Source organism: Phyllostomus hastatus, unplaced genomic scaffold (genome assembly GCF_019186645.2).
Source record: "Phyllostomus hastatus isolate PE091 unplaced genomic scaffold, TTU_PhHast_1.1 phas_scaffold_129, whole genome shotgun sequence".
NCBI classification, from domain to species: Eukaryota; Metazoa; Chordata; class Mammalia; order Chiroptera; family Phyllostomidae; genus Phyllostomus; species Phyllostomus hastatus.
This window is the reverse complement of record NW_025334009.1, coordinates 8,508,312-8,521,567: the sequence shown is the minus strand read 5'-3', so window position 1 is coordinate 8,521,567 and position 13,256 is coordinate 8,508,312. Positions and strand designations below refer to the sequence as shown.

Genomic DNA, 13,256 nt, shown 5'->3' with positions numbered 1-13,256 from the left:
ACGGAGAAGTCTTGTGCCGGTGACTCAGAGAGCAGATTGAGGACACGGAGCGGGTTCCAGGGAAGCAGCTGGGGCGCGGTGTAGAAAGCTGTCACTTCCCGTTGGAGCTCTCTGGCAGCAGGAGTCAGTCGCCGCGGTAGGTGGCAGCTCTCCACTCACTGGCAGGGTGGAGAGGGTGGAGAGACCCTCCGCCTGACCCTCCCCTTCACACACGAGGGAGCGCAGGACCGCGGAGACCAAGCTGCCTGCTCAAGGCAAGCATCTGGATGAGCTCTTTCTCATTTTATTTTTCATTATGGCTTACATTCAGTGTTATTTTGTATTAGCGGCAGGTGGACAGCATAGTGGTTAGACATTCGTAGGCTTTACGAGCGTTCCCCTGGTATTTCCAGTCCCCACCTGGCCCCGTACATGGTTATTAGAATATTACTGACTGTATTCCCTGTGCTGTACTGTACATCCTCGTGACTTTTTTAATAACCAAATTGTGCCTCTTAATCCCTTTACCTTTTTTGCCCAATTCGGTGATCTTTATTCAAGGCTGGGACGGGGTTGGAGGGACGGTATAAACCATCATCTTTAGATATATTTATTTATTTATTTTCGGTTCAAGTTGCAGCCAACTTTTGTCATCAGCATAGGCTGAGAGTTTTTTTAAGCTAAAAAAGAAGTGGTGGTGGTGGTGGTGATAGGAATAAGTAGTTCATACTCTTTGTGTTGTAAATATCTCTTGGTTTCACCTCCCTATCTCTTAATTACTCATATGTCTTACTATTTTACGCTTGATTTCCATGACTTGAACTTAAAATACAATAATAGTCTTTGAGCGTTTTTGTGTCCCTTTCTAGTTATTTGTCGGTCTTTCTCTCCCTTCACCCCGATTTCTTTAAAACTAGGAAACAGCACTTGCACCTGCGTAACTGTTTCCCATTTACTCCTCAGCTGCTTGCAGTCTGTCTTCTGTGCCTCGCCTCCCCCATCTCGCTAGCCCGAGTGAGGTTTTCACGTTCTCCCACGCGGCCGGTTTTTGGTCCTCGCCTTCTGGAAGCCCTCTGCTGACGCTCCTCACCCCTCTTACACCATCCCGTGTTTGTGCTGTGGGCCCCCCCCTCCTCCTGCCCCGACTCCCAGCAGGCCCAGGCAGCTGGCGAACCCTGGTGTTTCCTGTTCCTGGGTGCAGTTACCTGTCTCCTGCCTCCTGTCTGCTCAACATCTGCCTTCCCGTGTACTCGCTGGTAGCTCTGAGCTGTTGGCGACGCTGGCCACTCTCATTTCGTGCCTTCCGACGAGTGCCGCTGGGGTGGGTGGTGCTTCGTCGTACGAACGAAGGCGGGCACAGCGAGGCCGAGCAGTGAGCTCTAAACTGTTCAGCCGAGGCAGCAGGCCGACATAGCTGAAATCTGTCTTCCCGATTTGGTTCCCCGCCTGGGTCTGACTCCCCTGCTGGGCTGTGGACTGGCCGAAGTGAGGGACTGCCTTGCAGAGAACACCCTGACTCTGCCCAAAACACCCACCGAGACTGATCCGTGCTGACCGATCTCCCTGCCTGGCCCCAGGGGCCATCACCACTAGACGACCAAGGCAAGAGCGGGGTTGTCGTTGGCAATACAGCCACACCACAATTACTGGAGCACTGAAACGTGCTGGATTTTTTGTGTATTAAATCAAAAATGAAAGTAAGTGAGTTCTCTGTACCCAGGGATATTCTTTTTAAGCGTGGACGTTTCTGACAGGACCGAATACCAAGGGCCACGTGGCATCAGCTAAAGATGCTCATGGACATTCTGGATGGACTGAATGTCTGCTGATCCACAGACTGTCCCCCGCTGGTCTTTCAGCCTCCTCCCGGTCCGCTTTAGGATTGTTGTTGAGCAAACAAATGACTAGAGTCTTGTTGGAAGGCAGTGCGGTCGAGGCTGCGTGCACCCCGGGAAGGGGTTCCCGGAAGTGGCCTGAACGCAGGGTTACAGCCCCGACCCGGAGCGACGGGCACGAAGCAGGGCGGGCGGGGCGGGGCGGGGGGCCGAGTGCATGCAGAGGGCAGGGCTGCCTTCCTTACGTTTCTGTTTGATTAACGGTTAAATAGATGCAAACATAAAATACATGACTAAGGTATAAAACGTAATTTAAGATGTCATAGAACCTTAGTAGAGCTTCGATGTGCCTGATGGAGCCCTGCGCAGTGCTACCCACTGTCTCTCCTCTCCTAGTCAGTATTCTAAACCGTCGGCATGGTTTTGGTGCTTTTCTGTGTGGTCTTTCCTCAGATGTTTCTGTCTTTATACAGGGTTGCTTTTGCATGTTTTCAAACAAAATCCTTTTATATATAGATGTTGTTCTGTGTTTACCTTTTCCACTCACCATTATGTTCCAAAGAGATGTCTCAGTTGTTACGTGAGGCTTTAGCTCATTCATTTTCCTGCTTTAGAATATTTCAGTATATATCTCTGAGTTAATTTTTTTAACCCATTCTGCCGTTAATGGAGATTAGATTACTTCCTCTTCTGATATTACTAATAGGGCTTCTGGTATTTCCTCTTCTGCTACACATACCTGTAGCAGCATTTCCTGGCTTTTCTGTGTGTCAGTCTGTTCCATTTAAACCCTTTTTAACTGTCACCGTCACACCCACACTGCAAGGAGTTCACGAGAGACCTTTCCCACGGCCTGTCCTCTTACTGTGGTTTCCCTCCCTGCCCTGTAAGTAACTTAATTTTAACAGCGTGGGGGTTAATACAGTGATAGCTTTACACTCCTAATTGTAGATCAAGAAGCTATTCTCGAAGTCGGAGCAGAGGGTGGTACAGCAGGGGCCGCACGAGAAGCCGGAGCAGTTCCTCCCGCAGCTACAAAAGTCACAGGTGAGCTCGTGAGTCCCGCCCTCCGTGCGGCCTCCATCCTGGCTGCCATCCGTGCCTATCGCTGCCCAGTGCCAGTCCGGCCCCTTCCCCCAGCCAGTTCCCTCTCAGGGAGCAGTCAGACGCTCACTGGCTGTTCTCGGGACGGGACCCTCCCAGAATGAGGAAAGGCAAGCAGTAGAGATATTGAAGAGAGGCCCTGACCACTGTATCTCTACCTCCTCCCTATCCCAGCGTGCATCTTCCTTACCCTGAGTCCACACCTGCACTCGCCTCTTGACTTGGGTTAGATATCGGGATAGGAGAAGTTGGAGTTTGTTTTGGTTTTTTGTTTTGTTTTTTGTTTTTTAAAGATTTTATTTATTTTTAGAGAGGGAAGGGAGGGAGAAAGAGAGAGAGAGAGAGAAACATCAATGTGCAGTTGCTGGGGGTCATGGCCTGCGACCCAGGCAGGTACCCTGACTGGGAATCGAACCTGTGACACTGGTTCGCAGCCTGTGCTCAAACCACTGAGCTACACCAGCCGGGGCCGGAGTTTTTTTTTTTTCCCCAAAGTAGGTTTACAGTTCTGAGTACAGGCAGCAGCTTATTCTTGTATTATTATTTATTAATTTTTTTATTTGTATTATAACTGTAAACCTCCTTTTTTTAAAAAAAAAGATTTTATAGAGAGAAGGGAAGGGAGGGAGAAAGAGAGGGAGAGAAACATTGCTGTGTGAGAAATAACATCAGTTAGTTGCCTCTCACATGCCCCCAACTGGGGACCCGGCCCACAGCTCAGGCATGTACCCTGACTGGGAATTGAACCAGTGACCCTTTGGTTCACAGGCCGGTGCTCAGTCCACTGAGGCACACCAGCCGGGGCAGGATAGGAGGAGTTTTAAAGAGGGACCAAATGAAGAAGTGGGGTGAGGGTAATCCCAGATTTCTGGCTCTCACAGATTCTTCAGACCCTCGTTTGCCTTTCAGGCATTTCCCACAACTGCAGCTTCACGTTATTCACAAGGCAGTGTCCCGCCTGGGCAGACCTCTCGTCCCCTCCGCCCGCACGCAGTTAGAGCCTCCCCAGTGACTTCCTCTGGGCGCACCCCCGAGAAGAGTAGCCTAAAACTCAATCCGTCTCATGCAATCCAACATGCTTTTTTAAAAATCCAGTGTACTTTTGATACAGCGACTAACAGCTGCCGGGTTTCGTTGTGTTTCCTTGATGGGTAAATGAATGTCTAGATTTTTGATGTAGCCTGTCCCGCTGCACGCACTGACGGTCCCTCATGTGATTCATACTAGGACGTCCAGCAGGAGCAGATCCAGGAGCAGCTCGTATGACCCCCACAGTCGGTCCAGGTACAGACGGGGGTGGGGACCCCCACAGGGGCAGGACCACGAGGCCTTTTTTGTAGAACCCTCATGCCCTTTAAACGTGTTGGGTTTTGTTGAGAAACTTAAACACACGCGTTTGTCTCGTGAAACCACGCCCCTTCTAAACGGGGTCTTTTCGACAGTTTTTCCTGTTGGCCCGTTCTGCTCCGGGGTCAGAAGGCACAATCGCTGTCAGGCTGTAGGGGCAGGGGTCACTGAGCACAGTGCACCATGTCGGCCAGACTCGCTCCGCCCAGCTCAGTGTTAGTTCTGTGACGTTTCTCCATTTGGTGCGGCATGTCTGGTCTGGGGCGGCTGTGAAACATCTCCGGTGCTTGTCACGCGAGCGTGTCTCACTGTCGCACACGCCCACGGCCTCAGAGACAGACCTCTCTTGAGCTCCTGAAGGGGAGTGGGAACAGGTGAGTGTTGGAGTAGAAAACCTGAGAGTTCACTGTCGCTGTCGAAGCAGGTCCTACACGTACGACAGCTACGACAGCAGGAGCCGGAGTCGCAGCAGAAGCCAGAGGAGCGACAGTTACCACCGAGGCAGGAGCTACAACAGGCGGTCCAGGTGGGTCTCCCCCGAAGCCCTGCGCGGACGGTCCTGTGGGCGCTCGGCCTGCGAGGCCGTAGACTCGGGAGAGAAAACGTGATCGTCTTAGGATGGAAATCCCCTCCCCTGTCCTTGAACTTCAGCAGCCTCCAGGCAGCTGCAGACGCGGCCTTCGTGTTAAAGGCGCTGGGTAACGTTTGCTGGTTGTTGTTGACGTTGGAACCTAAAGCGGGTTTTTAGATTCTCACATGTCCTTGGACAGACATTTTTCTCGGAAGGAGTGAAGAGAGAAGTCCACCCAAACTGAGGCCCACTTTTTAAAATGGGGCTCATTGCTAGAAATAGCAGAGCGAGTTTGTTAATTTTTTAAATTAAAAAAAAAGTATATAATAAGATGCTATAGTCAGTTGCTTCAGCAGCAGGATTAAGTTTCATATCTCGACGTTTATTTGGGGGAAATGTGCTTTTTATTTATTTGTAAGTACTATGTTTTATGTAACATTTTGCCCAGTACTGTAAGTTTTTCTGGGACTTTGTTGTGTCCCTTTCCTGGTGGCCTTCAGCCTTACCCTCCCCTCATCCACTGCAGGGACAACCCGTGATCCTTCTGGAAGGTGACTGCTATCTGGACACTTCCTTGTCCTAAACTCGTCAAGGGCTCTGTCCACGCTGCCCTCCAGGGCAGGGCCAGGCTCCTTAGCGTTGCACCTCAGGCCTTTCCGCCTGCAGCTCCAGCCCGGGCTTTTCTGCCTTCTCCCTTTAATGTGCGGGAACCTTTGCTTCTGCTGGAGACACCCGCTTGCCTCTTGAAATGGCCAGTTCCCACCCACCCTGCAGGTCTGCGCCGCAACCCTCTGCCCCGGGAAGCCCTCCACGCCTCTAACCCTGATGTGTGCCACCCCACCCCCGTGCGCAGTTCCCCTCTTCTGTATTGTCCTGGAGCTGCAGGGAACATTTGGTCACTGTGTGTGTGTGTGTGTGTTCCTAGTGTCTAGCAAAGAGACTGGCTCTCAGTGAATATTTCGCAGTCTAACTGGATGGTGACCATCACCCTGTCCTCTTGACCCCCTGTCCCAGTGCTCCCTCCTTCTGTGCCCGCCCCCTTGCCCCCCCATTGGGCACCATTTTGATTTCCATATCTGGAATGAAACACTCTTCATGCACCTTCTCCCCTTACTTCCTCAGTCTAATTAAGTAAGTATTGATGCTCGTTTGGGTAGCATGGAAAATTATTGTTTGTTTGCATGAGTGGAATTCAGGTAACTTTCCAGGATGTGGTGTTTCCTTATTTTATCTGAACCTTGCTATTACTACTCTCTACCATTTAAAGCATCTCTGAAACGTCCTCAGTGTTACCACCCACCCCCAGCCAGCAGTCCCCCCACCCCCGTCCCCCCATGGTGCTGGGTGCCACCTGGGGGGAGGGCTTTCAGCCAGTCTGGTGAAAAAAGAAGCCACCAGGGGAAATCAGAGGGTTGACAGCTAAAACGTGTTTGTGTGTTTGTTTTGTTTTGTTGCACAGGAGTTGTAGATCTTACGGCTCTGACAGCGAAAGTGACCGAAGTTACTCTCATCGCCGGAGTCCCAGTGAAAGCAGCAGATATAGTTGAAAATGCCCCCTTTTTTGATACAGATTATATCTTATTTGTAAATATCTGGTAACTTAAAAGTGTAAGAAACGTAATGGCAGTCTGTTGTTCTATTTCAATATTAGAGATGAATTTCAAAAGTAGACACTTCTTAATTGTTACTCATTCCTTGTGTGCAGAATTTAAAGTACAGATATGTCTCCTAAAAATATTTTTATGCCACATTTTACAGTAGCCAGCTATGGAAGTGAAATTTCATTTTCTTGAATCAAGAAACCATGAACTCTTAGTATAATTTGCAATATTATTTTGGATAGACTATTTCTCTCCATTCACGTATTCCTTAGAGTACGGACTCTTTCTGCCCGTCGTCAGGTTCTGGTATGTGTGCTGCCGAGCACAGGCCCGTGGAGAACCGTGGAAGGCGGCCAGGTGTCCGCACACCTGGTACAGAGCCCCGTGCGCCCGTGCTCTTGGAGACACACCACCCGGCTGCACACCGCCGGCAGCCAGGATGGGGCGGCGGCGCTGGGGCTCTCCGCTCCTTCCTTCCTCCTCCGTCGTCTCCGAGGACTGGGAGAGTGGTCACCGAACAGCCTGCTGTCTGTACTACTTCTGGCTGGCAGGCGTGAGGGTAAGAGGAATAAACCAGCCTTAACTCTCAGTACCTACACTGTCTCTAAGGGCCTACCGTTCACGTGCTTTCTAATCAGTAAGATCAGAAGTTCGGACTGGAAAGGACAGTTCCGTTCCAGTCCACCCTCTGGTGCTTGGTGCTTTTCGGTGCCCCTTGAAGCCTCGTTCTTCTCTACTATACATTACAGTCTCACGAGAGAGAGAGATTAATTTTTTATTCGCCGGCACCAAACATGGTTCCTTCTGAGCTGTATTCACTTCAACTGTTTAGAGGGGTTCTCTCAAGCCACAGGCGTGGGCTGGGGGCCTCCCGGACCGGGCAGGGTTGGCAGAGGGGGCTGTGTGGCCACACAGGCCTGCTGCATGTGACTGGCGGGTGTGCCTCTGGAGGAGCGGATCGAAGACTGGACTTCAGAAGTAACAGCGGAGCCTACCTGCCGCCATCCTGGACGCTTCGCAGGGCCTTTGGGTCCAGTGGCCGACCGACCACAGGAGCAGCCGAGCGGCGCTCGGCACCAGCCGCACTCCCCGTTTGCGCCGTGTCCCGCGCTGACGCGGTGGGGGGGCCCTGCGTGACGGGTGCGCCCAGGGCAAAGGGAAAGAGGGGCATACGGGATGGCGTACACCGCACGTTTTCACAGTTCTGGGTGGTTCCTCCAAAAATGTGTGGTTGGTGAAAGCCGGTGTGATTTTTTTTTTAATCTAGTTGGCGTTCCCCCAAGTGTACTTATCACCTTAGTGCCAGCTGAGTCCGGTCACGCAGGAGAAGTTCACACTGGGTGTTCGGGCAGGACGCGGTGCCGCCCCACCCAGGCCGCGCCCGGGGTGCTGGGGAAGGGGGGGCGCCTCCGGAGGGGGACCTGGTAGCCCTTGGTGGATGGAGGGGTGGCCTTGGATGTGTTCAAACCGTTACCCGGAAACGGTTCCTAAACAGGGTCAAGGGGTCAGTCGTTTGCCAGGTCGATAGAGTGCGTCAGAAAACGAGACCCAAGTCACACAGACATACTGTCTGACACAGTGACTACAAAATGTTGTGATTCACATGAAGGGTTTTCAAAAGTTGCCTGCAGTGGAGACTATTGCTGTAATAATACTCTGGGAGAAATCAGTATTCAGAGCCCAAACAAAAACTGCCAAATCTCATTATGTTGAGGAAAGTTACTGCTGGGCAGTGGATACGTTTACCTCGTCAAGAACGACTCCAGACTCAGCAGCTTAAACAGCACCCACTTCTTAGCTCCCGGTTCTGTAGCTCGTGCGTCCAGCTCGGCAGGGCTGGGCTCGGCTCAGGGCCTCGCGGGGCAGGAACCGGGGTCCGCAGGGCAGCGTTCCCCCTGCCGGGGGCTCCAGGGAAGGCGCTGCTCCCAGGTCCGTGCAGGGGCTGGCAGTACTCTGTTCCTGGGCGGGGGCCTTTCTCTCGGCGCCTCCTCCAGGCTCCCCAGGTCCCAGTTCCCCTTCGTGCGCTCCTTCTCCCCATCTGCAGACCAGCGAGGGCCCAGCGAGTCCTCCTCCTCCGATCTCCCTCCTCCTCTATGTTAAGGGTCATGCGATTCCCTGGAGCCCACCGAGGCAGTCCCCCCATTTCAAGGTCATAGAACGGACCCCCACGGGAGCGGTCCCCTAGGCACAGGTTCCTGGGTGGGGGCACAGAACAGGGCAGGGGCCCTGTAGAAGCCGGCCTCCCGCGGGCAGTCCCTTTGCCCCCCCGGGCCGGCAGCCTGGCCCGGGAGCCTCATCGGTTCTCTCTGTGGAAAAGAGCGACGCCCAGCGTGCGTGTTTGCCGCGTGAGCTGCAGAGACGGCTGTTCTTCCTGAGGGGACTGTTCTGTGTTTTAAGGTAATTTTTAATGAAATCGAATTATGTTGCGTTCTGTGCTGCTTAATAGAAAATGCATTATCGGGCTGTTTTTGTAAGGTCCCGTTTACTGCAAATGCAACATGATATAGCTGGTGTTTAAAAACTAGAAGAACTTTTGTACATATCAGCAGCGTCTAATTTGTATACACTTCATTTAAATTCCCCTAAAACTTGAAAGGGGCGCCTTGTAGAAATTAAAACGTGTACTTAGTTTACGTCTGCGCCTGTGCGTGCTTCATCTTTCCCTGCACAGACCGAACTGGTCCTTTTGGGGTGGCAGGGGACACTGTGGGCCCGTCTGCCGGCCGCCTCCAAGGCTCCTTTTCCCCCGTAGCCGGGAACTTCAGGCAGCAACTGCCCCGAGAAGCTCCGGTGGTGCCTGGTGCCCCACCCCCCAGGAGCTCCAGAGTGGCCCCGGGCTTGGCTGCGGTCACCCGGCTGCAACCACACGCCGACGTGTGTGCCGGGGAAGGAGTGCGTGTCCCATCCACCTGCGAGTGGCTGCCTGGGGACGGCGGCTCCCCTGCGAACCCACCTATGCAGCTTGCACACCTGCGTCCCCACGGCTCGCCAGCCAGCCACACGGCACGCGCTCCTGGAGGGAACATTCGTGGGGTTATTTTTAGCAGCCACAGGAGAATCTGCAGAGCAAGTACAATTAACTTTTTTCTCCTCGGGACTCCAAGGAATTGGTGTTTGCTTGGCGAAGACAGCATAACCCCTTGCAAGTAAGGCTTGTAGAGATTCCGTTTTCAAAATTCTGTCAACAGTAGACCCCACCCCCCTCAAGTCGGGCAGCTCCTGACGACAGTCCAATCTGGATATGTTGCTTTAAACTTTTAAGAAAATTTGCAAGTCTGCCATGGAAAATCCCCAAGCAAGTTTCCTTCGGGGTCTTGTTTTCTAGGGAGCGCTTGGGATCTTGCTGGGCATCTTCACCAGCGGGGCGGGGTGGGGGGAAAGGCACGGGGAGCTTTGGTCTCAACTGTTCTGAATCAGCTGGGTCTTGAAGAGGAGCTCAAAGAATCCAAAGAAAATGCCCCTCGTGGGCCACCATGCCACCAGAAGGGAAAAGAGACCCCACTCGGTGCAGTGGGAAGCCTGCAGGTTAGCCCTGGACCAGGAGAGGGGCCTGCTCGAGGGCACCTGCGCTGCAGCTGCCGCCCCGCAGTGACGGCTGGAGCCTGCGGTCCCCTGAGGAACCTGGGGTGGGAGGAGCTGGGAGGGGTGCTGGAGGGCTCCTGCTCAACGGGGAGCCTTCCTCTGGTGCTGTGAAGGCAGCAGCCTCACAGGGGACAGGCTGGGCAGCTCAGGTCAGTGCCCGGTGAGGGTGAGGCAAGGAGCCCACACCAAGGGGCCGGGGGCGGGGGGGCCTGAAAGGTCTGGTTTTCTTAAGGTTCCGGTAGAAAAAGGCAATGCTCCCTCGCCCCTGCCTCCTCCTCCCTGTTGGTGGGTGGCTAGGGCAACCCCAGCTGACCCAGGGCCCTGCAGGGTGGGGCAGTTAGGTCTCTGGGTGGGGGCTGGAGGGGCGGTGCTGAGGTTCTGCCTCCTCCGAGCTCGGCACTAACAGGCTACAGCTGCTGGCGGGTGGGGACCTAATTCAAACCAGCAGGTTGCCTGTTCCCTCCCGCAGCCCGGGCGTCATGGCCTTGGCATCCGAGGCCTCCAAGGCCTCCCTCGCTGCGCTTGGGGTTCTCTCCACCCTGCGGGGCCAGGGACCCCAGGCCTCTCATTAGTGACTGAGTCTGGCCTTCCATGTGGAGCCACTGGGGCCTCCCCTCCTCCTGGAGGCAGGCCCCGGGGCCAGCGTCCTGAACCGCTTGGCTCTGGGCCTGGCTCTAAGCATTTAATCCCGTTCTAGGAGGGAGGAGGCCTCCATCCCTGTTCTCAGAGGAGGAGCTGAATTCTAAAAATCCAAGCAATTTCTCTGAAGTTCCCCGACTTTAGGAAATGCCAAAGCAGAACTTGAACCCAGGCAGTCTGGCTCTGGCCCCAAACCCTTAAGGGCTGCGCCACAGAATAGTTGCTCATAGGGATACTTTGTATCTTCAAAGTGAAATGAAATGAAGCCAGAAGCATGGAGGCCAGCGTGCTCCCTTCTCAGAGGGTCTGGCCTGGTGGCAGATTTTAGCTGTGGGAGGCCCTGGATGGCCCGGGGCTGAAGTGCCAGCCCCAGTGGCCGCTCTGCTCTCCCTCCCTCCCCCATCTCAGCTGCAGCAGGTGCACAGCTCCGAGGTGCCCAGGGAGGCTGAGCCTGCACAGCCACTCAGCCACACATGCACACACATGCCAGGTTCCATAGGGGCAAGTCTGGTTTCCCCAGCCAAGCCTGGGGCTGCTAGTTTGGTCCCCAACACGGCAGAGCCACTCGGGGCTGGATGCTTGCGGAAGTTGTGAGAAAACCCGCAGGCTGGCCTCTGGGGGCAGGGGCCGGGCTGCTGATCTGGCCAACCCAGCTCCAGGTGTCTAAAGGCTCCTTGAGCTCGTCCTTGTCTCCACAAACTCCTGGCTTCCCGCCGGGGCATGCCATTCTGGCCCTGGATCCCCGTCCCCAGGAACCCAGTCCCACCCTGCCCCCTCCAGAAAGCCTGCCTTGGCCTTGACCAGGCCTGCGGCGAAACTCCTGGGCAGGGCCCCCGCCAAGGCCCAGAGAGCAATCCATGCAGCCGGCACTCCTGCCCGACTGGAATTTGACATCACATCGCCTCCAGCTTCTGCAGATGCTAAACTGCCTCCTGCCTCCTGGTGCTCTCCCTGCCTGGGGCGCCCTTCCCTCCCTCCGCTCTGGCTGATGTTCACTCAACTGGCAGGCCTCGGCTCCGAGCGGCCCCTTGAGCCCACCAGACCACGCTCCTCCAACCACAGCCCCTTCCTGCCAGTTCTAGTGTGGCCCGAGAGCCGGCAGCTTCACAGAGAGCCCAGGCTCTGCCCGGGGCTCCCGCAGATGGGTGGTAGGCCAGAGAAGCAAGAAGAACAGCTGGGGTCTTCGTGGAGATCCTACCATTCCCTCCCTTCTCACCCAGCCTCCAGCCCCTCCTTGGGTGTGACTGCTGCAATCCCAAGGCCAATCCCGAAGCCCTACCTTGGTCCCGCTGGCCCGCCAAGCCGTGATTGGGCAGTGGGCCCAGGAGTGGCCCGGCCGTCCTCTCTGCCAGGCTGCCCCTGGCCGTGGGGGAGGCCTCCCTCTCCCGGCCTCCCTCTCCCAACCTCCCCTTCCCCTGGCTCCTGATGCTGGTGCCGGGCTGTGTGATTTGTCCTGCTCTGGGTCTCACTGCCCTTATCCAACCAAAGGCCGCACAACCCCTCTCTTGCCACCTCCCAGGCTGGTGCGGGGACCCACTGAGTCAGACGAGGAGGTGGGTCATAGGGAGGAAGAGGCAGAGGCAGCCCCGAGGTGATGGGCCAGTGTGGCACATAAGCCGCCCTGGCCTGGCCGCAGCCCGAGGCCTGTGGGAGCTGAGCCAGCTGTTGCGCACCTACCACGGCCACAGAGAGCAAAATGTCTGTCTGCAGTGGCTGCCGCTGGGGACACGTCCCCATCAGTGCCCCTTCCTCTCTCCCCATCTCTTTGTCCACCAGGGTCTCTCCTGACCCTCCGTCCAGCTGGGTGCATTTCTTCCTTTCCTCCTGGCGCCCATCTTTGCCCCTGAGGTGTTTTCTCCCCCCCGCCCCACTCTGGGACAGCCAGGTCATAACGGCCTCCCCATTCTGGCCTTAGGGGAGGCCCATTCAATCTTGCAGGACAGACCACCAGACGGTAGGTGGGTGCCTCCCCGGGATCGTGGCCCCTGCCTCGTTTTCCCCTGGCACTCTGAACCAAGTCACTCCAAACAGGCCCCCAAGTCCCTGCCCACGGGTGAGGCAGGTGGCACACTCGGGGGCTACTCCTGCGGCTGGTGTGTAAGCACCAGCGGGTGTGAGGATGGAGGGGGAGGGGCTGAGTGGCACTGCCAGGACAGGGCAGTGGGATGGTGACAGGACATGGGGCCGCAGGCAACTTGGGGTGGGGTGGGGGTGGTGCATCTGAATGATGACATGGCCACAGGAGAGGCCCACAGAGGCCCCCTCTTTACAACAGTGGCCCAGCCACCCCCTGGGCCCTGCCAGGCCCAGCGCCCGGTGGTCCCCACCCTGCTGCCGGCTCAGCCTGGCAGCCTTCCTTTGTAGCCTCCCGCCAGCACAGCCAGCCCCCAGCCCCCACTGGTGTCCGTGCCAGAGCAGCATTCCGCAGGCCTGGCTTCATCTCCCCAGCAGAGACTGAGCGAGGAGGCTGAGCAGCCGTCAGGTCGTAGGGCTGCCGGCGCCGTGGGGCCTGGGCCTCTGGCCCCCACTCCTCAAGTCGCTCCTTCTCCTGGGCCAGTCACCTTAAAGGATTTGGTCACTACAGCCGTGGTGCCGTTC

The 13,256-nt window shown here is 55.6% G+C and overlaps 1 protein-coding gene across 3 annotated transcripts in view; it reads left to right on the top strand.

Annotated features, from left to right (window-relative positions):
• Positions 1-9,070, top strand: part of NKTR (natural killer cell triggering receptor) — a 45,178-nt gene extending 36,108 nt beyond the window's left edge. For all 3 annotated transcript variants that reach the window (XM_045856612.1, XM_045856614.1, XM_045856615.1), the window contains 4 exons: positions 2,766-2,861; positions 4,146-4,202; positions 4,690-4,791; positions 6,296-9,070. In XM_045856612.1, coding sequence (XP_045712568.1) covers positions 2,766-2,861; positions 4,146-4,202; positions 4,690-4,791; positions 6,296-6,383 — 343 coding nt within the window. In that variant the 3' untranslated portion in view covers positions 6,384-9,070. The remainder of the gene's footprint in view (positions 1-2,765; positions 2,862-4,145; positions 4,203-4,689; positions 4,792-6,295) is intronic.
• Positions 9,071-13,256: the final 4,186 nt, after the last annotated feature.